This window comes from Choloepus didactylus, chromosome 22 (genome assembly GCF_015220235.1).
Source record: "Choloepus didactylus isolate mChoDid1 chromosome 22, mChoDid1.pri, whole genome shotgun sequence".
Taxonomy (NCBI): domain Eukaryota; kingdom Metazoa; phylum Chordata; class Mammalia; order Pilosa; family Megalonychidae; genus Choloepus; species Choloepus didactylus.
The window spans coordinates 24,825,652-24,851,079 of NC_051328.1; the positions used below are offsets into that span (position 1 = coordinate 24,825,652).

A 25,428-nucleotide genomic window follows, 5' to 3' on the forward strand; every position below is an offset into this window, starting at 1 on the left:
ATTTAAAGGCATGAGACAGGAAGAGAAAACCAAGAGAAGAGGTGTGGGGCCAGAGTTGTAGGACATTCTGATGGTTAGAGGTTGAGGAGTGGAGAAGGGGCCAACACAAGGATGCTGAGAAAGAGCAGCCAGACAGAGAGGAAGAGAGTCAGGCAGGTGTGGTGTCCTAGAAGCCATGAGAAGAAAGTGTTTCAAGGAAGAAAGAGTAATCAACTTCAGAGGCTGCTAATAGACCACGTAAGAGGAGGTCTGAGACTCAGTCGGATTTAGTAATGTGGAGATCTAGAGATCGTGACAAGAATAGTTTCCGTGTTGTATTCCTTCTGTCCTAGCTAACATTTTGGAGGTTTCCACTGCTACTCCATATGTAAGATTGAAGTAAAATGCCTGTTAACTCCTAGTCCAGAAAAAAGTAACTACCTTAAATCTTTTTTTGGAAACTAGATATATCTTAGAAATAGGACATTCGTTGTTGTTTGTTGGTCAAAATTTTGAAAAACTAAATTGACTTTACCTTTACCTAAGGAGAACTTCAAAATCAATATCACTTAGCTGTAGTACATTTGATTTTCATACAAAGTACTTCCATTCTTAGAGTAATGTGAGTTAAGAAACATGCTTTAAGGCTGAACAGCTCTTCAAAATAGGAAGTGAGGAGAGAGCAGATATAAATAAAATGAAAGATGGTATTGATGATGTTGAATAGAATAGGATTTTTTTTAAAAATACACACTATTTTTTACTTTTAGAAGAATGAGATCATACTACGTATTCTTCCCTGCAATCTTTTTCTTCTTCATCTTCACTTTGATCTCTTAACAAATCTGGCTTAGCATCCATTAGGTGGGTGATAGTTTCTGTATGGATTATTGCAGTTGTCTTACCAACAGCCCAGCTTCAGTTTTCTTTTAATCAGTTATTAATACCAACACTGACGCCACTTTCTTTGTGCCATTCTAGCTCTTAAAACTACTGAGTTTCTGTTTTTCTATATATTCTGGATTTTTACTTTTAAGGTGTCTCCATACTTCATTCTTTCCCTACCCTGTCCATTTCTTTTTTTTCTTTTTTTTTATTATAGAATATAACATATATACATAAAAGTGACAACTCTCCAAGTACAATCCAACAAGTAGTTAGAGAGCAAATTTCAAAGAATAACATAGGTTACAACTCCACAGTTTCAGTTATTTCCTTATAATGAAATACAACATATATACAGAAAGGTAATATCTTTCAAAATATGATTTAACTAGTAGATATATAGGAAATTTCCAAAGTTATTATGAGTTATAGTATCATAGTTTCAGTTATTTCCTTATTGTGAAATACAACATATATACAAAAAGGTATAGCTTTCAAATTACCACTTAACAAGTAGCTACAGAACAAATCTCAAAGGATGCTATGGGTTACAGACTCACCATTTCAATTCTTTCCTTCTAGCTGTTCTAGTGCCCTAGCAACTAAGAAAAAGAAAATTATATAAATATTCAGTATTTGTAATCCTTTGTTAAATTCTATCTTGTCTGTTGCTACCTCTTCCACTAGTTCAATCACTTTTCCAATCTTCAGGAATGTCTAGGCAGTGACCACCCTAACCTGTTCATGTTGAAAAGGAGTGTCAACTTTATGAGCAAAGGGACACATGTAGTTGATGTTCTTGAAGAGGCTGTTGCCTCTGGGTTTTGGGACTTAGCTGGCATAGGAGCACTCTGAAGAATCTAAGTTTCTGACGAATAAACGTAGTGAGTGAAACCTTTATAGACTCTGAGATAGGGATCTGGGCACTCTTTAAGGTTTTCAGGACTACTGTTGACTTGGGTCTATCATATTGTGGTCATTTGGCATATCTAGGTGAGACTTGCATGGGAGTAACCTCCGGGACAACCTCCTGACTCTATTTGAATTCTCTTAGCCATAAAATCTTATTTTGTTACCTTTCTTTTCCCCCTTTTAGTCAAAGGCATTCTCAGTCCCTCAGTGCCAGGGTCAGGCTCATTCCCGGAATCCATGTCCCATGTTGCTAGGAAGGCTCATTCATCTTGGGGGTCCTGTCTCATGTCAGGGCGGGGTGTGTGTGTGTGTGTGTGTGTGTGTGTGTGATGAATTTATTTGCAGAGTTTGGCTTAGAGAGAGAAAATCCACATTTGAGCAACAAAAGAGGTTCTCTGGAGGTGACTCCTAGGCATAATTACAGATGAACTTAGCCTCCTCTCTACAGCCATTAGTTTCACCTGAGCAAGCCTCAATATCGAGGGCTTGACTTACAAAGTAAGGGGTTCCTAAGTTCACATACCATATGTTATATCCATGATAATCCATGATATCCATGATAATTCATCCATATCTCACATTATCATCACTTAATTGTACAATCCTCATCACTTTCCATTTTAAACAGTTCTCATGACCCAAAACATCTCATAGCTCTTGTCAACCCTTAATTATTTGTCCCTAGTATTTGTGTAATACTCCTATGGTGTTCCTATTAATTATAGTCCCTAGTATGCAGTATGTAGATTTTTCCCATATACCCTCCTGTTGTCAACTCTCTGTGCTAGTGTCATACCTTAGAAGTATATCATGCAAGCTCCTATCTATATTTGTGGGGCTGATCTGTGGGATACATGCCTTTAAACAACCCCTTTCATTCCTATTTGCCTTCAATACAGCTTTGATACTTATAATCCTATTAACAATCGTCACACCTATCTACTACCACATCTTTGAATTCACTGTCGTTAACATATCTGAACATGTTAGATTATCATTTCCACTCACTAGCTACTGTCTATCACTAGGTCCCCAATTTTTTATATTATAAGACACTGATTTTACATTGTTCAGATAGTTCGTAGAAGTTGTAACATACAGTATCTCTTCTTTTGCATCTGAGTTATTTCACTCGGAATTATTTCTTCAAGGTTCATTCATGTTGCCATACGTTCAGGAATTTGTTGCTTCTTTACTGCTGCGTAGTATTGCATCATATGTATGTACCACAATTTGTTTATCCACTCGTAGAATAGGAATTTTATACTGTTTTTATTTATTTATTTTTATTTATTTTTTATTTTTATCTTCATTTTATTGAGATATATTCACATACCATGCAGTCATACAAAACAAATCGTACATTCGATTGTTCACAGTACCATTACATAGTTGTACATTCATCACCTAAATCAATCCCTGACACCTTCATTAGCACACACACAAAAATAACAAGAATAATAATTAGAGTGAAAAAGAGCAATTGAAGTAAAAAAGAACACTGGGTACCTTTGTCTGTTTGTTTCCTTCCCCTATTTTTCTACTCATCCATCCATAAACTAGACAAAGTGGAATGTGGTCCTTATGGCTTTCCCAATCCCATTGTCACCCCTCATAAGCTACATTTTTATACAGCTGTCTTCGAGATTCATGGGTTCTGGGTTGTAGTTTGATAGTTTCAGGTATCCACCACCAGCTACCCCAATTCTTTAGAACCTAAAAAGGGTTGTCTAAAGTGTGCGTAAGAGTGCCCACCAGAGTGACCTCTCGGCTCCTTTTGGAATCTCTCTGCCACTGAAGCTTATTTCATTTCCTTTCACATCCCCCTTTTGGTCAAGAAGATGTTCTCCGTCCCACGATGCCAGGTCTACATTCCTCCCCGGGAGTCATATTCCATGTTGTCAGGGAGATTCACTCCCCTGGGTGTCCGATCCCACGTAGGGGGGAGGGCAGTGATTTCACCTTTCAAGTTGGCTTAGCCAGAGAGAGAGGGCCACATCTGAGCAACAAAGAGGCATTCGGGAGGAGGCTCTTAGGCACAACCATAGGGAGGCCTAGCCTCTCCTTATACTGTTTTTAGAGCAGCCATTCTCAAGTATGGTTCTCGGATCCCTGAGGGCCTCCCAAACTATTTTAAGGTTTTGCAAAGTCAAAACTATTTTCATAATAAAACTAACACATTATTTGCCCTTTTCACCATGATCACATTTGTATCGATGGTGTGGAAGCAAAGGTGATTTAAACTCTTGGTGCTTAGGAATCAATCAATGTAGTGCCATGAAACTGTGCTGCAGTTACTGTATTCTTCACCGCAACACACTCTCAGTAAAAGGAAAAGAAAAGGCTAGTTTTACATAAGAATGTCCTTGATAAAACAGTAAAAGTTATTAATTTTATTAAATCTTGACTCTTGAGCACATCTTTTTAACTTTCCATGTGATGAAATAGGAAGCATACTTAAAGCACTTCTGCTGCATACTGAAATATAATGGTTGTCTCGAGAAAAAGTACTTATATGATTGTTTGAACTGAGACTGAATTAGTTGTTTTTTTTGTGAAATACAGTTTTTACTTGAAAGAACAACAAACAGACAAACTAAAGTTATTAGATATGGATATATGGTAGATATTTTCTTGAAAATGAATGAAGTGAGCCTGTCATTTCAAGGAAAACAACTGACATATTTTATACCAATGATAAAATAGGTCTTTTTCAGTGAAAATCCGCATTTTGGAGCACTTATATTCTCTATTAAGAGCTCGTCAGCTTCCCAGTACTCAAAGACTTGTGTGATGAGCTCAGTGGTGACATTGACAAGTGTGATTTTTTTTTTTTATATTGTATAATGAACTGTGTCAACATTTGGAATATCCACATAATTCTGTGAGCCAGTTTTTTCTAAATGACAAATGATGATGTCACAAAATTATACATGAGTAAAAGATCCATTCAAAGTACAAGATAGACTTATGCTTTTAACCAAGATGGAGTCACAGGGGCTAGATTTACTCTTCTACCTGAAAAACAAACAAAATACATGAAACAACAGTTTTCAAGACAGTGGACATCAGGCATCGAAGGAGAGTGCTGAGAGGTAGGGAACAAAGGAGGTGAACCGTACATTTGCTCTAGCTTACTGCCCTGAGAGAATTTCTAGGCTGTGGTATAGGGAAAGAGAACCCAGGTGGAGCCTGGTAGACTCCTTGAGTTGGAAAGGCAGACCTAAGAGACTGGGGAGACTAAGGTGGCTAGAATTTGCAGGGCAGAGTACCTGGAGAGGAGAGAGCTTCACAGAGAACTCTGGAGATTTGCAGAGGGTTCCTCTTCAGTATTCAGCTGAGTACTGATGAGCACGTGTGTATGAAACTATCTAAAGCCAGGGAAAGAACCATCTGAAAGGATTAGAGATAACAGTACTAAGAATTGTACTTGTTCTCATTAGGCAGACTAGACAACCTCATGATTCATGGGGCAGTGAGTAGAGTACATAGAAAGGCTTTGCCTCTGTAGAGGGGATTAATTAGCCTAAAGCTGAACACTGTTGCAGTCTTACTTAACAACACACAAAAGTAAAATGTGGAAGGATTAAACTGTTTCCAAGTATCTTAAGAGAGTTCCAGAACAAACCAAGAATATTTATGTGAATACATATCCAGCTCTCAAAATGGTAAAATTCACAACATCTGAAATACAATGAAAAATTACTAGACATGCAAAGAAGCAAGGAAATACAACATATAATGAGAAAAATCAGTCAATCAAAACTGACCCAGAACTAACACAGTTGTTGGAATTAGTAGATAAGGAATTAAAACAGTAATTATAACCATAGTCTATGTGTTTAAAAAGTCAAGTAGAGAAATGGAAGATATATATATTTTTAAAGACTTAAATCAAACTTCCAGAGATGAAAACTACAATGTATGAGATGAAGAAATACTGTATGGGATGAATGGCAGATTAGACATTGCAGAAGAAAAGATTAATGATATGAAGACATAGCAATAGAAACCATCCAAAACGAAGCACATAGAAAAGAGAATAATAAAAAAAAAATGAACAGAACATCAAATGACATGTGGTACAACTTCAGGCAGTGTAATGGATGTGTGATTGGAGTCACTAAAGAAGAGGGAAGGGTACAGAAAAAATATTTGAAGATAGAGTGACTGAAAAATTTCCAAATTTGATGAAAACCAGAAACCCACAGATCCTAGAAACTCAAGGAACCCTGAGCACAGGAAACATGAAGAAAACTATACTAAATCACATCGTAATCAAATTGCTCAAAACAAGCGATAAAGGGAAAATCTTAAACACAGCCATATAAAAACATGTTATGTACAGAAAAAAATAAGATGACAGCAGATTTCTCATGAAAAACAATGCAAGCTAGAAGACAAGAGAGCAACATCTCTGAAGTACTCAACCTTGAATTCTATGGTAAAAATGTCTTTCACAAACAAAGGCAAAATACTTTTTCAGACTTCTGAAAGGTGAGAGAATTAGTCACCAGCAGACCCATACCATAAGAAATGTTAAAGGAAGTCCTTTAGGTGAAGAAAAATGATACCAGATGGAAATATGGATCTACACAAAGGAACGAAACCAACTTGACCTCACGGAAATTTAACAACACTACACCCAACAACTGCTGAATACACATTCCTTTTCATTGTATTGGAACATTTACCGAGATAAAACAAGCCTCAGTAAATTTAAGAATATTCTAGTCATAAAAAGTATGTTCTCTGACCACAGTGGAATGGAATTAGAAAACAAAATGGAATATAGACCAATGGGTTTTAATGTAACAGAGTATGAAAGTTCATTGATATGGTTTCAAATTCCAAATTGTAACTAACCTTTAAGAAACTACTACACATATCTGAAAAGCCTATGAAAATACTCTTTCCTTTTCCAACTACATATCTGCTTGAGGCCAAATTTTATTCTTATGCTTCAACCAGAACAACACGTCACAACAGATTGAATGCAGAAGCAGATATGAGAATTCTTTCTGCCTGCTAGCTGTCTTCCAAATATTAAAGAGATTTTTAAAAATGTAGAAAGTGCCACTCTTCTCACTAAAGATACGTGATTTTTTTTGCTTTGGAAAATATAGTTATTTTTCATAAACTGTGTTGTATAGATTAACATGTAATCAGTTTATTTTGCTTAAATTAATTAATACGTAAGTGTTTTAAAAATTCTCAGTTTTGATTTCAGTACAGTGACTGCTGATGGATATAATCCACATGAGCAAAAGCTGTTTGGGGTTCCCCAAAATTTGAAAGTTTAAAAAGAACCTGAGTCCAAAACGTTTGAGAACTTCTCCTTTAGAGTTACACTCTAAAAACGGTATTTTATAACAGTTTGACCCTTTTTCCTAATGCAATTCAGATGGAATCTCAAAATGTGTTATATAGTTAAAGATAGTATTTGTCTGTGTGAATGTGTTGTAAACTTAACTTTATAATATTTATTTAAAGTTTACCAGAACAATATAGTTTTTTACACACACACACAATGGAAATTGGATGTAATCACCACAATCACATCATCTCTGGAATCCAATTTAGTTCTATAAATGTTTTGTTACTGTCATTGCTACAATATTCAGAAGCAGTAGTGTACTCTGTGGAAATGATCTCCCCTGGTGTGGAGGAGTATTTTACAGTGATATTTTTTTTTTTAATTTTTTAATCATTTTTTATTGTGGAATATAACATATTTACATAGAAGTAATTATCCAAGTGTAATTTAACAAGTAGTTAGAGACCAAATTTCAAAAAATGTTATGGGTTACAGTTCCACAGTTTCAGTTATTTCCTTATTGTGAAATATATGCAAAAGTGTAAAAACCTTCAAGGTACAATTTAACAAGTAGTTATATAGGAAATTACCAAGAGTGTTATGGGTTATAGTTCCACCATTTCAGTTCTCTCTTTCTAGCTATTCTAATACAGTTAGATTTAATTTTAACTTTTATTTTGAAATTTTAGACTTACAAAAAGGACACCACTAGTTTACCCTTTACCTAGGCTCCCTAATAACATCTTATATAACCACAGAGTATGTGTCAAAACCAGGAATTAACGTCAGTTCAAAAAACCTTATTCAAATTTTGCCCATTGACCCATTAATGTCCTTTTTCTGGTCCCGAATCCTTTGATCCCACATTGTGTTCTTTGTCATGTCCCCTTAGTCTCCTCCGGGCTGGGGCAGCTTCTCTGTCTTTCCTTGCCTTTTATAACTGACACTTTGGCTAGTTATTTTGTAGGGCATTCCTCAGTTTGGGTATGTCTGATGTTTTCTCGTTATTAGATTGAAGTCATGGTTTGGGGCAAGAATTATGTGTCTAATTACTGGTGACACTTGATTGCTTGGATAAAGTGGTGTCCGCTTGATTTCTTTCTGTACAGTTTCTATGTTATCCTTTGTGACCAGTAAAGATCCCACGTCGAGATGCTTTACGACTATGTAAATATCCTGTTTCTCATCACACTTTTACCTACTAATTGTAGTATTGTTGGTGATTCTTTTTTTTTTTTTTTTTTTTTTTTTTTTTTTTCATTTTTTCATTTTTATTGAGATTGTTCAGATACCATACAATTATCCAAAGATCCAAAGTGTACAATCACTTGCCCCTGGGTACCCTCACACAGCTGTGCATCCATCACACATAATTTTTGTTCAATTTTTAGAAACTTTTCATTACTCCAGACAAGAAATAAAGTGAAAGATGAAAAAAGAAAAAAAGAAAAGGAAACTCTAATCCTCCCCTATCCCTAACCAACCCCCCTCAATTGTTGACTCCTAGTATTGATATAGTACGTTTGTTACTGTTTATGAAAAAATGTTGAAATACTACTAACTGTAGTATATAGTTTGTAATAGGTATATAGTTCTTTCCTATATGCCCCTCTATTATTAATTTCTAATTGTATTGTCATACATTTGTTCTGGTTCATGAAGTGATTTCTAATATTTGTACAGTTGATCATGGACATTGCCCACCATAAAGAATCAGACAATACCACCAATGTCAAGTGTCTAACATGCCTCCCCTATCCCCCCCTCTTATCTGCATTCACCTTGGTATATCACCTTTGTTACATTAAAGGAAGCATAATACAATGATTCTATTAGTTACAGTCTCTAGTTTATGCTGATTGCATCCCTCCCCAATGCCTCCCCATTTTTAACACCTTGCAAGGTTGACATTTGCTTGTTCTCCCTCGTAAAAGAACATATTTGTACATTTTATCACAATTGTTGAATACTCTAGATTTCACCAAGTTACACAGTCCCAGTCATTATCTTTCCTCCTTTCTTGTGGTGTCTCACGTGCTCCCCATCTTCCTCTCTCAACCGTATTCATAGTTACCTTTGTTCAGTGTACTTACATTATTGTGCTACCATCTCCCAAAATTGTGTTCCAAACCACACACTCCTGTCTTCTATCACCCTGTAGTGCTCCCTTTAGTATTTCCTGTAGGGCAGGTATCTTGTTCACAAAGTCTCTCATTGTCTGTTTGTCAGAAAATATTTTGAGCTCTCCCTCATATTTGAAGGACAGCTTTGCTGGATACAGGATTCTTGGTTGGTGGTTTTTCTCTTTCAGTATCTTAAACATATCACACCACTTCCTTCTTGCCTCCATGGTTTCTACTGAGAGATCCGCACATAGTCTTATTAAGCTTCCTTTGTATGTAATGGATTGCTTTTCTCTTGCTGCTTTCAGGATTCTCTCTTTGTCTTTGACATTTGATAATCCGATTATTAAGTGTCTTGGCGTAGGCCTATTCATATCTCTTCTGTTTGGAGTACGCTGCGCTTCTTGGATCTGTAATTTTATGTCTTTCTTAAGAGATGGGAAATTTTCATTAATTATTTCCTCTATTATTGCTTCTGCCCCCTTTCCCCTCTCTTCTCCTTCTGGGACACCAATGATACGTACATTACTGTACTTTGTTTCATCTTTGAGTTCCCGGAGACGTTGCTCATATGTTTTCATTCTTTTCTCCATCTGCTCCTTTGCGTGTAGGCTTTCAGGTGTTTTGTTCTCCAGTTCCTGAGTGTTTTCTTCTGCCTCTTGAGATCTGCTGTTGTATGTTTCCATTGTGTCTTTCATCTCTTGTGTTGTGCCTTTCATTTCCATAGATTCTACCAGTAGGTTTTTTGAACTTTTGATTTCTGCCGTATACATGTCCAGTGCTTCCTTTACAGCCTCTATCTCTTTTGCAATATCTTCTCTAAACTTTTTGAATTGATTTAGCATTAGTTGTTTAAATTCCTGTATCTCAGTTGAAGTGTCCGTTTGTTCCTTTGACTGGGCCATAACTTTGTTTTTCTTAGTGTAGGTTGTAATTTTCTGTTGTCTAGGCATGGTTTCCTTGTTTATCCAAATCAGGTTTTCCCAGACCAGAACAGAGGGAAGAAATATTCAGTATCTGGTTTCTCTGCGGGTGTGTCTTAGAAAATTGCTCCACCCTTTGATGCCTCGGGTCACTGTGCTTTTCTGCCCAGCAGGTGATGCCTGTTAGCCTATAATTCTTGACTGGTGTGAGGAGGTATGGCGGTGTTCCCCCAGGCTCTGGGGTCTGGTTCTGAATGGAAAGGGTCCCACCCCTTTCCTCCTAGAGAAGACAGAGCTCCCAGGTGGAGGTCATTAGCATTTCAATGGTCTCTCTCTCTGCTTGTGCTGTCTCCGCCCTTCCCCAAGTCACAGCCCTGGAAACTTAAAATGACTGGGGCTTTCTCCACTGAGCCGAAAAAGAAACAGATAGTCCCCTTCAGACCCAGTCAAGGCGACCCTCCGGCTCTCCCAGGTCAGTCGTCACCCAAAGCCTCTGTCTGTTTTTTGGGGCTGCGTACCTGTAGTGAGCAGTTCACACTCGCTACTTAAAACCCCAGTTGGAGCTCAGCTGAGCTGTATTCGCTTGCTGGGAGAGAGCTTCTCTGTGGCACCACGCGGCTCCGCAGCTCGGGCTATGGGGGAGGGGGTCTCCCGACCTGGTTCCGCAGGTTTTACTTACAGATTTTATGCTGTGTTCTCGGGCATTCCTCCCAATTCAGGTTGGTGTATGATGAGTGGATGGTCTTGTTTGTCCCCCCGCAGTTATTCTGGATTATTTACTAGTTGTTTCTGTTTTTTTGTAGTTGTTCCAGGGGGACTGCTTAGCTTCCACTCCTCTCTATGCCGCCATCTTGCCCCTCTGTTGGTGATTCTTGCCTGTAACGATTATTATTACGGTGGTGCTTACCAAATTCTGATTTTCTATGTCCACCATTCTTTTTTCTTTTTAATCTTCATTTTATTGAGATATATTCACATACCACGCAGTCATACAAAACAAATCGTACTTTCGATTGTTTACAGTACCATTACATAGTTGTACATTCATCACCTAAATCAATCCCTGACACCTTCATTAGCACACACACAAAAATAACAAGAATAATAATTAGAGTGAAAAAGAGCAATTGAAGTAAAAAAGAACACTGGGTACCTTTGTCTGTTTGTTTCCTTCCCCTATTTTTCTACTCATCCATCCATAAACTAGACAAAGTGGAGTGTGGTCCTTATGGCTTTCCCAATCCCATTGTCACCCCTCATAAGCTACATTTTTATACAACTGTCTTCGAGATTCATGGGTTCTGGGTTGTAGTTTGATAGTTTCAGGTATCCACCACCAGCTACCCCAAATCTTTAGAACCTAAAAAGGGTTGTCTAAAGTGTGCGTAAGAGTGCCCACCAGAGTGACCTCTCGGCTCCTTTTGGAATCTCTCTGCCACTGAAGCTTATTTCATTTCCTTTCACATCCCCCTTTTGGTCAAGAAGATGTTCTCCGTCCCACGATGCCGGGTCTACATTCCTCCCCGGGAGTCATATTCCACGTTGCCAGGGAGATTCACTCCCCTGGGTGTTACAGTGATATTTTGAATTGCCATATGATGATGCTAAAAGGCCCACTGAGTTGGTTTTACTATTGTTTTTAACTTCTCTACTGACAGTGCACCTCTTTATTGCCAGCACTTGGGGCAGACTGCTCCTTCTGCACTGTACCCCTTGATAAGCTTCAGTTTAGGAAATCCTGATTTACACAGACAAGCCATTGAAAACAGTAACTGTTTTTAAATATAGCTATCCCTGCAATCTCGAGATACTCTTCATACATGACAAGAAGTTAGGAACAGCTTCATTCCTGGGTCTGCACCTCTAAGAAGTTACCTGGCAGCAGAAGTTAATGTAATGATGGTCTCCAGTGTGTCAATATCTGTTGTATAATATGTCTGAGAAGACTTGAGAGAAGCCAAATGTTTATGGGATCTTTGAAGCACCTCTTCAGGTTTCCACCAATATACATTAATTTCAGAGAAAGGACTTGGAGCGTTTTTCAGCTGGGTCTCAGTTCTCATGTGATTCAGTCATTCATTTGCTTGTTCATTCATTCATTCATTCATTCACTCACTCATTTCATCATCAGATTTCTATGAGTGAGTTTTCTGTGCCAGGCATGGTTCCAGGTGCTGGAAAAACAGCAGTGACAATAATTTGCAGTCTCAATAACTGATAGAAAAGCAGATAGAAATTCAATGAGGATATAGAAGATTTGAACCATACTATCACCAACTTAGCCTGATTCACAATTGTGGAATGCTCCATCCAATAGCAGGGGACGTACATTCTTTTTGAATACACTTGGGCAAAATCCTTGTTCTTCTGGAATTTACATTCTAGTCATTAGTTTCATTGGTGACTTTCTTTTTTTAACAGCTTTATTGAGATATAGTTCACATACCATGAAACTCACCCTTTTAAGGTGTATGATTGAGTATTTTTTGGTATATTGACAGTTGTGCAACTGTCATCACTGTCTGGTATTAGAACAGTTTCATCACTCCCAAAAAAAACCTCATGTGCACAAGCAGGCACTCCCCATTCTTCCCTCCCCTCAGCCCCTGGTAACCACCGGTCCGCTTTCTGTCTCTGTGGATTTGCCTGTTCTGGATGTTTCATATAAGTGGAATCATTTAATATGTGGCCTCTTGTGTCTGATTTCTTTCATTTAGCATAATGTTTTAAAGACTTATCCAGGTTGCAGCATGAATCAGTACTTCATTCCTTTTTATTGCTGAGTAATATTCTATATATGGATGTATCACATTTTGTTTGTCCATTTATCAATTGATAGACATTTGAGTTTTTCCACTTTTTGCTCTTATGAAAATTGCTTCTTTGAACATTTATTTACATGTTTTGTCTCGACATATGCTTCCATTTCTCTTGGGTGTATACCTAGAAGCGGAATTGCTGAGTCTTATTATACTTCTGTGTTTATCATTTTGAGGAACTGCCAAACTGTTTTCCAAATTGGCTGCCTAATTTTAAAATCCCACCATGTAAGAGGGCTCCAGTTTCTCCACATCCTTATCAACACTTGTTATTGTCGATTTTTTTTATCTTAGCCATCCTACTGGGTAAGAAGTGCCATCTCATTGTGGTTTGAATCGTATCTCCCTGATGGCTAATGATGCTGATCATCTTTTCATGTGCTTTTTGGCCATTTGTGTATCTTACTTGGAGAAACACCTATTCATATCTTTTGCCTTTTTTTTTTTTTTTTTTTTTAAATGGGTTTATGTAGCTTTTTATTGTTGAGCTGTGACTTTCTTTTTGGAGATGTTATATTAGACTGTCCCTCTCTTCCTCCAGACTTTGAACAGTCCTCTGTCTTTCCTAGACCCTCCAAGACCTGGCCAGGTTCAAGAGCCATTACAAAACAGGCAGTTACCCTGCCAGAAGTAGCATGGCCACAGTTTCTTGGATATTTACATTTTCTTGCTTCTGTCTCTTTAAACTCAAATATTAAAATTGGGTTCAGTTCCTCTATCGTCTTAGCAGCTATTCTCTAAACCCACTGTTCTTGTCTTACAGTTTCATGGTGATGATATGGCATCTGCCAGCTCCAGCCGGGCAGGAGTGGCCCTGCCCTTTGAGAAGTCTCAGCTTACTTTGAAAGGTGAGTGGCATAGTGTAAAGTGTTTATCATTTGTGGTCTCAGTCTAAATCAGTGGTGAAGAGGTGGGATTATACCACACCTTGGTCTAGAGAGTCCAGTTTTGTGAAATAGTTTAAGAGTGTAACCATTAATTTCCATAGATTATCATATTGTAGCTGGAGTTATTGAAGAAGAAGGAAAGAAAGGAATTTATGGCTGAAATTGCCTAAAATGGTGATCCTTTCATTCCCCAGAGCTCAATCCTTGAACTTCTCTTTTCAGTCTATTCATTTCCTAAGTGATTTCACACTACCTCATGGTTTTAAACACCATAAAAATATGCAGATCACTCCCAGATTTGTGTCTCTGGCCTGGGCCTTTCTTCTGAACTCAATTTTATATCCCGTAATCAACTTGTCATGTGAACTTGAATGTTGAGTAAACATGTAAATTTATAAGTCCGAAACCGAGCTTCTTGTTTTCCTTTCTCATATCCTGTATCTAACCCATCAGCAAATCTTGTTGATTCTTTCTTCAAAATGTATCCAAACTTCTGGTATTTCTTACTACCCCTACCTAGTCCAAGTTGCCACTGTCTCTAGTTTGAATTATGTCAATAGTCTTTTCACCTGGCTCCCTGCTTCTGCCCTTTGCCCTCCTTCAGTTTGTTGATCAGAGCAGCCAGTGATTTTTGAAATGCAGGGATTATTTATTTAATACATTCACATAGTTAAAAATTCTCTCCTATCCCACAAAACTTCAGTGCTTCTGTGTGGAGGAAACCAATATCACCAGTTTTTTTGTGTTCCTTCTGAGATACTTTTATACATGTACCAGCATATATGTATAAATATCAAAGTAACATATCATACACTGTACACCCTGTAATGCTATACACTATTCTCTACCTTCCTTTTTTCATTTATTATACCTTGAGGATCATTTTATAAAATACATAAAGATTATCCTCATTCTTTTTTTTCTTTTTCTTTTGTATGTCTGCATAGTGTTTCATTATATGGCTGTGCAGAACTTTTTTTAACTAGCCCCCTATTGATGATTAGGACAAAGAGTACTGCAAAGAATATCTCAAACTTACAGCATTTTACATATATTTGACTATGTTTCTAAGGTAGATTCCTTAAAGTGGAATAACCATGTCAAAGGGGATGTATTTGTGTAATTTTGAGAGCCAGATTACATTCCTTTGAAGGACTGTACTTTCCAGCAATGTGGAAAGGGCCTGTTTTCCCACATCTTTACCAACAAGTGTTGTCAGACTTGTTTTTATCTTTGCCTGTCTATTGGGTAAAAGATGGCTTTCTTAGTGTAGTTTGATTTGTATTTCTCTAATTTTAAGTGATGTTTAGCATTGTATCTTATATTTACTGGTGATTTTTATTTCCTTTTCTGTGAATTGCCTCCTTATATCTTTTGCCCATTTTCTATTTGGTTGTTGATCTTTTTTTTTTTTTAATGTAGTCTTGAAACATTTTAATTATTTTTCTTGGAGTTTTCATGTCTGCTCCAGCCTTTTTGAGTAGGATAGCTGGCTTAGAGTGAACTGACTGAATTTTGAACATAGCACTACTATCTTTACTACCTTATCTAATGGTTAGCAAAATAGAAATCACCCTTGGAACCTGGTGGCATCCCAGGGTCCAATTTTTGGACTGTATTATTCAAGTACACACACTGACTTCTAAAGGCTTCTCTGTTGCTTTTCTTCAATGTGAATTTTCTCACTAGTGAGGAAGGAGCTAACTTGATAATATAGTGACATCTCATTATATATGTATAAAACCATCCAGGAAAAGAGCAGGGGGAGAAAGAGAAAGAGATATAATAGTTTAAATTGTGTGGCTGATTGTCTCTCCTGAGTGTTTCATTCATAGGCCCTGCAGTGTAAAATGGTGCTGGGCTGTTCTCTCTGCCTCAGTTCCCTTGTACCTCTTGGTAATGTTATCCTAGAGTTTTAAGATACTTTTTTTTTTCTTTTAACGTAGCACAAGGCTCTTAAACATAAACCAACTATTTTATCTTAGCTGAAGAAATACTTAAAAATGCTGAAAAACAACAAAACAAAAAACGGCCATTTGGAACAAAGTATAAGACTATGTCAGAGACTGTTGGGCTGCCTTCTTAAGAGCTTTTTAAGGGTATAACTTTGGCCATTTGTGCTTTTTTGCCTTATTTGCTGACTTTAAACACTAAATCCTATGTGAAGATGTGACTGCATGTATAAGAAACTGATGTTTATATTTCGTACAACAGTAAGTAAATATTTTAGATAAACCGGTTCTTCTATTTGAGGCCTTAATTTTGGTTTGTCTTTTAAGAACAGGAAGCAGTCAAAATATCACCCCATAGATTAGCTACAAATTCCAGAGATGAAATATATCTTTACACTGGAGAAATCTGGCAGACCCACATTAACCAATGGATTAAATTTAGCATCACCAATAGGAGGACCATTTGATGTGTACAGTAAGAGGTCCACAATATAACCTACATAGTATTCTTGACAAAAATGTGTAACCTGAATCTAAATCAGGAGGGAACAATTAGAAAAATTAGGAATTTGGGGCATTCGAGAAAACATTTGGTGGACGTCTTAAAAAATCATTGTCATGAAAATATGGGAAGGCATTCTAGATTTTAAAAGATTAAAGAGACAACAACCAAATGCAATCTGTGCATCTTGACCACTCCTGGATTGGGGGAAAAGAGCTATAAAAATATGTTTGGAACAATTGGGGAAATTTCAATATGGAATAGATGCCAGATGATAGAGGGAAGGACCACGATAATGGTTATGTGAGTAGGTGGGAGAATGTCTTTATTCTTAGGAGGTGCATTCTGAAAGTATTTAGGGATGATCTGTCATGATGTCTATAGACTACTTACTTTGAAATGGTTCACTGAAAAAAAAATGTGGATATATTTATACACACACATAGACCTATGTCATAGCTGTATCCTGTGCTTTCTAATAGCATAGCTACTGTAGCCACATAGAACTATTAACATTTAAATTAAAATTCATTAAAATGAAATAAAAATAGAAATTCAGATCCCTAGCCACACTATCCACATTTCAAGTGCTCAGTAGCCATGTGTGGCTCATGGCTACCATATTGGACAGCACTGAGATAGAATATTTTCATCATCACAGAAGTCCTCTTGGATAGCACCGATACAGACAGACACATTTATAGATAGAAAATAGCAGATGTGGCAAAATGATAGCAATTGGTGAATAGTGTAGAAATTTTTATTGTTTTATGCTTTCAAACTTTTGGAAAATTTTCAAAATAAAGACTGTTAAGTGCAATATGTGATCCTGGATTGGGTCCTAGACTAGGCAAAAAAAATTCTCCTTTGCTATGACAGATATTATTAGGACAATTGGCAAAATTTAAATAAGGTCTGAAGATTAGATAATAGAATTACACAAATGTTAAATTTCCTGATTTTGATAGTTGTAGTATGGTTATGTAGAAAGATGTCCTTGTTCTTAGGAAATACACACTGGAGTATTTGGGAATGAAGGGACACAATGGCTGCATCTTACTCCCAAAGCTTCAGAAAAAAAAGGTGTATGTGTGTGAGAGAGAGTGGGAGAGCAGGGAGAGAGAGAATGATTAAGCAAATACAGTGAAAAGTTAATATTTGGAGACTCTGGGTGAAGGGTATTTAGAAATTCTTTGTATTATTCTTACAAGTTTTCTTTAAGTCTGAAATTTTATGTTGAAATTTTTAAAAAGTAAAACAAAACAAAACAAAACAACCCCCCCCCCCCCCCCGAAACCTAAGGGAAAACGCTGGGGACAGTGAAAGGAAGTATCATGGTCGAGTTCAAGGAATCTTGGCCTAGGAGCTGGGAGACTTGGTTCCAGTCAGCTTTACCTTTGACTTACTGCATGACCATGGGTAAGCTATTTTAACAACCTGAATCTCAATTGGCCCAACTATTAAGTAAAGGGTTTGAACTTGTTGATTTTGAAGAGCTTGTCTAGGTCAAAATTACAGGACTCTGATTATAACTCCCTCCCCGCCCTTTTTTTGGGGGTGGTGGTGGTTGGGGAATTAAGGTTCCTCATGCAGATCTGCTCTCTGGCCACCAGGTGGCCTCAGTTAACTTTGGACCGTGTAGAGTATTTCATTTTTCTACTCTGGGGCATGTCCCAGTGCTTGGAACCTTTATTCCTGTTCCTAGTACCATCCCTGTTGCTTCTGAATCTTAGCCACAACTGTTTTTAAATTTTTTTTTAATTTTTTTATTTTGTTTGTTTAATTCTTGACTTTCTTCCTATTGCTCCTTTTGGCCTGGAGAAGACAGATGCTGCTAAAAACAATCTGGACATGGCTTTGACTGTTGCCTTCTGGACCCTCATAGGACTGTCACTTCTCAAAAGGGTCTGGGAGTGAGAGGTTTGCCAACTCCTGCGGAGGAGAGCTCGGGTGGGAGACTCTTGGTAGCTCAAGTAAGAAATATCAGTTCTAGCCTCTGAATTGGGGCAAGTGTAGGATGGAAGACGTCTAGACGTGTTTCATCCTAGTGGCCTGGAGTTTCCACCGTGGATCACACATATGCTTCAAGGAGATGCTTGTCTAGCGCCAGGGATGTATTTGCTTAGTCTGTGCTCTGAGAGTCTCTGGCTTGCTGGTGCCCAATCAACTTCAGAAGTGCTGCCACATGAAGGGTATGGACAGAAGAGGAAATGCAGAGGGCAAACAAGCACATGGGAAAAATACCTATCCTCACTAGTAATTGAAGAAAAGCAATAGAACAATAAGCAAAGCCCAGTAATGACGTAGAGTGTGTCAGTTGAGGGCATGGACTGGGGGGTCAGGCCACCTGGCTGCGTAGCCCAGCTCGGGGTTCCCTGGCTGGGTGGGCTGCAGTGGTGACCTAGTGGCTTCACACCTTCGCTTCCTCCTGGGTAAAATAGGGATGATCGTATTTCTCCCCTCATAGGTTTTTGTGTGGATTCAATTGGGTAATATGTGTGCAGCATAATGCTTGTAGTAAGTGCTCATTAAATCTTAGTCATTATCTTTATACTACTTTTTACATATAAAATTTGCAAAGAGTGAGAAAACAGTGCTTAGTGCTGTGTAGTGTTTGGTCAAATGGATATATTCAGTGCTGGTGAGAGTCTGTATGAGCTTACCCTTTTAAGAAAGAAATTAAGCAGTTTTAGGAAATTTAAAGAATGTTGATACCTTATGAAGGAATACTCAGAAACACATGCAAATATTTACAAACATTCATGGTAATTTTCACAGAGCAAAAAATTGGAAGCAACCTACTCAATAACAAAAGAATGGTTAAATAATGGCACATTCCTACAGTGGGCTTACATGACAGTCATTTAATATTGATTTAGGGGGAGAGGGTTTTTTTTTTTTAAAGAATTGGGGAAATAAAAGATAATCTGGAAGGCAATTTACTGAAATCTTAGTGATAATTATCAAAGTGTTTTCAGGGTAGGAGTGATTTGTTTTCTTCATACTTTTTTTTATATGCTTACTTCTTTAAAAATTCAATTTTATTAAGATATATTCACATGCCTTACAGTCATCCACAGTGTACACAGTATACACAATACCGTCATATAGTTGTACATTCATCACCGAAATCAATTTTTGAACATTTTTATTACTCAAAAAAATAAAAAAAATACAATTAAAGAAGAATACCCAAAACATCCCATTCCCCCTATTATTCATTTAATTTTTGTTCCCATGTTTCTACTTATCTTTCCATACACTGGATAAAGGGAGTGTGAGCCACAAGGTTTTCACAATCACACAGTTGCACCGATAAGCTATATCGTCTTCAAGAATCAAGACTACTGGGTTGCAGTTTGACAGTTTCAGTTATTTCCTTCTAGCTATTCCCAATACACCGAAAACTAAAAAGGGATATCTATATAATGCATAAGAATACCCTCGAGAGGTCACCCCAGAGTGACCTCTCGATTCCATTTGAAATCTCTCAGCCATTGAAAATTTATTTTGTTTCATTTCTCTTCCCCATTTTGGTCAGGAAGATTTTTTCAATCCCATGATGCCAGGTCCAGGCTCATCCCTGGGAGTCATGTCCCACGTTGCCAGGGAGATTTACAGCCCTTGGAGTCAGGTCCCATGTAGGAGAGAGAGTAGTGAATTTACCTGCAGTGTTGGCTTAGAGAGGCCACATCTGCTCATTTTTTTAAACAAGTTATTATTTTATAATCAGGGAAAAGCAAAAAAAAAAAAATCTTTTAAAAGAAAACAAGAACAAGAACACCTGCCACAGGGGGGCATACAGGAACCCTCTGACTCATCTTTGACTTTTTCTTTCTTCCCCAGTGGTGTCAGCAAAGCCCAAGGTGCATAATCGTCAACCTCGAATTAACTCCTTTGTGGAAGTGGCAGTGGATGGACTTCCCAGTGAGACCAAGAAGACTGGGAAACGAATTGGGAGCTCTGAGCTTCTCTGGAACGAAATCATCATTTTGTAAGAGAATGTCCCTTTGTTTTGAATGCGGTAGTGTGGGCAGGGGGAGAGAGAAGGCACCCGGGGTGTATTGCGGGAGGTACAGTTTTCCTGGGAAGCCTCAAACTTTTCTGCTTTTGGTACCCGGAGCACCTCTCTTAGGTGTTTCTACGTCCTTGGGCTCATAGAGTGTCCATTATTACCAGATGATGACAGAGTCAGCTTTGTGGGGCATAAGGGACATGTCAGTGTCTTCCTGTTGGCTTCCCCGTCTGCCCCCCAGAATGTCAGCAGTGTAGTTTATCTGTTTTCTTTTAAGTTAGAGGAGTGTCTGATTGCCTGCATGTGATGAATCAGGTGTCTGTTTTCCAGGAATGTCACTGCCCAGAGTCACTTAGATCTGAAGGTCTGGAGCTGCCATACCTTGAGAAATGAACTGCTAGGCACCGCCTCAGTCAACCTCTCCAACATCTTGAAGAGCAATGGGGGCAAAAGTACGTATGATGAAGGGGAGGGGAGGCCGAAGGGTTTCGTCTTGGGGGATGGCAGCAGGGTGAAGACTCTGGAGGCAAGCAGGTCTCTCAGCCTCGCAGATCAACCTGGTGATGCCGTTTTCTCCAGCCTCAGGGGCTGCGATGGACTCTGATCCCCTTTTGGTGCTAGAAGTGAAGTTTTAGGAAGGCTGAGCGTTCAGCCCCGTTGTCCAGGGCTCTTGCAGTAGAGGGCAGTGCTGTGCCCCCCTGATCCTCTTCAGGGAGGAGCACTTTCCCTCTGCCTCTGTCCCTCTTCCCCATCACAGAGATATGTGTGATATGTAGAATTAAACCGTTAAATGCCTCCAGCCTAAATCATTGCCTTTCTAGTTGGGGCCCTAGAACAGAACAGAGGGGCAGTGTGTGTGTCTGGGTGGTATAACAAATAGTGCCCTGCGCTTTGTAGGCACTTGGTAAACATTTACTGGATGCTGGAATGTGATGGAAGCTCTGTCCTAACGATTCTGGGTGCCTCTGCTGCATGGAAATATAAATCCTAATGTCTGTTTATTGCTGTTTGTGGTCAGTGGCATAACCCATGGCTCTGGTATTTGGACCCTCCCTCATAAAGCCTCTATTCAGAGTGGTGCCATATGTGGCGAGTGAGTGCCACAGAAAGAAAGGCTCCTTTTCCTCTTGATGTCTGCTGCCTAGAAAATATTTTATGAAAGTGGATTTAGCTTGAGAGAGACTTGGGGGCAGGGAGTGTTGGGCCCCAGGGACAGCGGTGCTTTGATTCCAGAGTCCTTTCTTTCTGCCCCTGCTCCTTTCTGACGATCTACTTGAAGGTATTTGAGCCTCACCTGGTCTTTTCCTTTCTGATGGGCAGATGGAGATAGGGTGTAGACCCTCCTTCTCCAGCCTCAGGAATTGTCTAAAACTGGGGATATGTCTTTATTTAAATTCTGCAGGGAACTCCCTGGTGCTTTTTCTTCTGAGTTGGTCTCTTATTTTCCCAAACACTAGCCTGCCTTTTATAATTTGATTATTAAGGAGGATGATATTTATCACGTTATTTGGAAAGACATTTGTGAAAGTTCTTACATTAGGATGCAGCAGCCAATATAAGTTCCCTTTTTCTATCCTCCTTTGTTTGTCCAGTCAACATATTTTTGCTTTTAGTTATAAAAGTAATTGTAGAAAATTTGGAAATTGCAGAGAAGTATGCAGACCTGCAAAAGAAAATTAAATTCTGTAAGCACAGCCCTTCATGATAATTACTGTTAACATTTTGATGTATACCCTTCAGAGCTTTTATCCTCTGTGTACATTTATATTAATATTTAATATATCACTTAAACAAAATTGAGATCATACTTGAACATATTATTTTGCAACATTCTTTTTTCTTTTTAAAATGCATCAATATATCTTTAATTATTCTTTTAAAATTCAATTCTTAATGACTTCCTGATAGTAATCTGTCATATGACTGTGAAAATTTAAGGTTTGACTTGTGGGTAGTTTGCAGGATTTCACAGTCAGAAGTGATGCTATGATAAACTTACAAGTTCATAAATCTTTGTGCCCGTCACTGAAATTTTCCTTGGGATAAATTATTGGATGTGGACTTGCCAGGTTTAAACATATTTCAAGGTTTTTGACAAATGTTGCCAGATTACCTTCCAGAAAGGTTCTACCAGCTTACCCTCCCATTGGCAGTGGCTGAGAATGCTGGTTTGTATGTTGGCATATACTGGATATTATTTTAAAAAAAATTTTTTTTTTTGCCTATTTGATCAGTGTTAACAATATGATAGATTTGCTTCTCTATTTCTTTTTGGCTGAAGTATTTAAAAATACATTATAAATGTTCTGATATTTTATCTTAGATTCTTCAGTATGCATCTTTAAAAAAAAAAGACTTTCTTACATAATTACCATACCATTATCACACTTAGCAATGTTAACATGGATTCCTTATTATTATGTAATATTCAATTCATATTCAGTTTCACCAGTTGTCTCAAAAATGTCATTTTACAGTTGCTTTGCTTGAACCAGGATTTGGGCAAGACCCACACAATGCATTTGATTGTTATGTGTCTGAAGCCCCCTCCCACCTCCATCCTACTTTTTTCATACTTTGATTTGTTGTAGAAGATTGAATGCTTTTAAAATGTGTTTATTGCCCTATTAATGTACCTTTGCTCATTTTTATATCAAAGTGTGCATTTTGCTCCTTTGGTTTTGAAAGAGCTCTTTATATTTTAAAGCAATTAATTCTGTCTTATACTTTGTAAACGTTTTTCCAGTTTTTCATTTGCATTTTAATTTTGTAGCTTTTTTCCCCCATAAGGATATTTTAAACTTCTTGTAGTCAAATCTGTCGCCCTTAATATTTCCAGCCTTTTCTTTCATGCTTTGAAAGGCATTCTCCACTCTGAGATCAAGAGTCACCTCAGTTTTCTTCTAGTTCTTTATGATTTTAATTTTTCACATTTAAATCTACAAATTTATTTTTGAGAACAGTTTGAGTAGGAAAATTTAATTTCTTCCCAAATAGTTAACTGATTGCTCCAGCAATACTTACTGAATAAGCCATCTATTTCCCCGATGATTTGAGTTGCTACTCTCAGCATATGTTAAAAACATATGCATACTCTGCTCTGTTTGCTGTTTCCATTTCATCTGTTGCTTTATTAGCCTTTTCAGATCACTGTTTTAGTTACTGTAATTTTATAATATGTGCTCATATCTAGCAGTTCATGTTGCTCTTTTCAAAATCTTCTTGCCTCTTCTCTTTTCTTATTCCATCACATGAACTGTAAGTTATTTTGTCAGGTTGTCCCTCACTTCCCACAAAGAAATAAAATCCCTTGGAATTTTGATTGGAATCCTGTCATATGTAAAGCCAATTTATGGGGAATACTGATTCTTCCTATCTTGAAACATGGAATATCTCTGAGTTCTTTCAAATAATTTTGAAGTTCTGTTTACAAAGGCTCTATTTTAATTTTTAAAATAACTGACATTATTTTCAGTGGGATCTTTTCCTATTGTATTTCTTAACTCAGTATTGTTGGTAGATGGCTATTAAATTTTACGTTTTCTTTTATAGTCAGCCAGCTTACTAAATTCTTTAATCTAATAGGTTTTCAGTAATTTCTTTTGGATTTTCTTGAAAGACATTTATGTGGTTGCTAAGACTAATTTTCTTATCCTGGGAGATAACCATACTTCTTTTTGTAGTTAGTTGCCCTGCATACACTTTTTATTTTAGTAGTGATGGAGAACGTGTCCTACCTTGCCTAATAATGGTACCTCTGGGTATACGATTGGGTGTTAGTAAACTCACGTCTTGGTTTATTAATAGTTGTTTTTGTTGTTAGTCAGGAAAGGTGTTGAATTTTTATCAAATTTCTTTTAAGTAACCATTGGGATAATTATATAATTTTTCTTCTTTCAATCTTTATATTAATTTCCTAATAATAACAACCTTAGAATTTCTAGAATATACTTAATTAAGTTCATGGTAGATTGTTCTTTGAAAATTTTGCTAGAATTGCTAGTTAATATTTATTTTTTTCTACCTATATTCGTAAGTAGGATTGGTTTGTAGTTTTGTACTATTTTTGTCAGTTTCGGAATCAAGGCTAAGCTAATTTTATAAAGTAAATTGAAATGCTTTCAACTTCTGGAACAGACTCTATAACATGGGAATTATCTGTTCCATGAGTGCAGGAAAGAACTCACCCATAAAACCAACTGGGTCGGGCATCTTTCTTTGAGATAATTCTTTGATGACTTTTTCAGTCCACCCTCCACCCCGCCCCACCGCCCATAACTATTGGTTTGTTCAGCTTTTCTGATTCATCTGGAGTCAATTTTGTTAATTCATATTTTCTAAGAAGATTGTTGCATGAGATTTTCAAATGTATTAGTAAAGATAATAATCTTTAAATCTCATTAAAATGATTATAATTTTCCTTACTTTAAATTTTTTGGCATTTGTATGTTTTTTAACAATTTTTTTCCTGAACAGACTAAAATTTTTTATTTTATTTATTTTTTGTTTTTTTAATTTATTTTTCAAACAACAACTTCTTGGATTTGTCAGTTATACCACATTTCTAATATCTTAATTTCTGCTTTTAATGTTAACCTTCTATTATTTGCCCTAGTTCTATTTTAATTTTTTCTTTATTTGTGCATGTGTTTATAACTTTGTGGGTGGATTTTTTTTTAATTTATTTTTTATTAGAGAAGTTGTAGGTTTATATAAAAAAAGACATGCAAAAAATAGAGTTCCTACATACTCTTCAGCTTACCCGCACTGTTTTCCCTATTATTAACACTCTGCATTAGTGTGGTACCTTAGTTACAGTTGATGAAACAGTAGTATACTCCTATTATTAACTATAGCCCATAATTTACATTAGTGTTCACTGTTTGTGTTGTACAGTTCTATGTTTTTTTTAAAAAAAGAATTTTTATTCTTGTTACATATATGCAACCTTAAATTTCCCCTTTTAACCACATTCAAAAATATGTATTTCAGTGGTGTTAGGTAAGTTCCCAATGTTGTACTACCATCACCCCCATCCATTACCCAAACTTTTTTGTCTCCCCAAACAGAAACTCTGCACCAATCAAGCATTAACTCCCCGTTCACTACCCCCA

At 37.3% G+C, this 25,428-nt stretch overlaps 1 protein-coding gene across 2 annotated transcripts in view; it reads left to right on the top strand.

Moving 5' to 3' along the window:
• WWP2 (WW domain containing E3 ubiquitin protein ligase 2) overlaps window positions 1-25,428 on the top strand; it is a 167,946-nt gene that overhangs the window by 25,279 nt on the left and 117,239 nt on the right. For both annotated transcript variants that reach the window (XM_037815635.1, XM_037815634.1), the window contains exons 2-4: window positions 13,722-13,806; window positions 20,146-20,293; window positions 20,645-20,766. In XM_037815635.1, coding sequence (XP_037671563.1) covers window positions 13,737-13,806; window positions 20,146-20,293; window positions 20,645-20,766 — 340 coding nt within the window. In that variant the 5' untranslated portion in view covers window positions 13,722-13,736. The remainder of the gene's footprint in view (window positions 1-13,721; window positions 13,807-20,145; window positions 20,294-20,644; window positions 20,767-25,428) is intronic.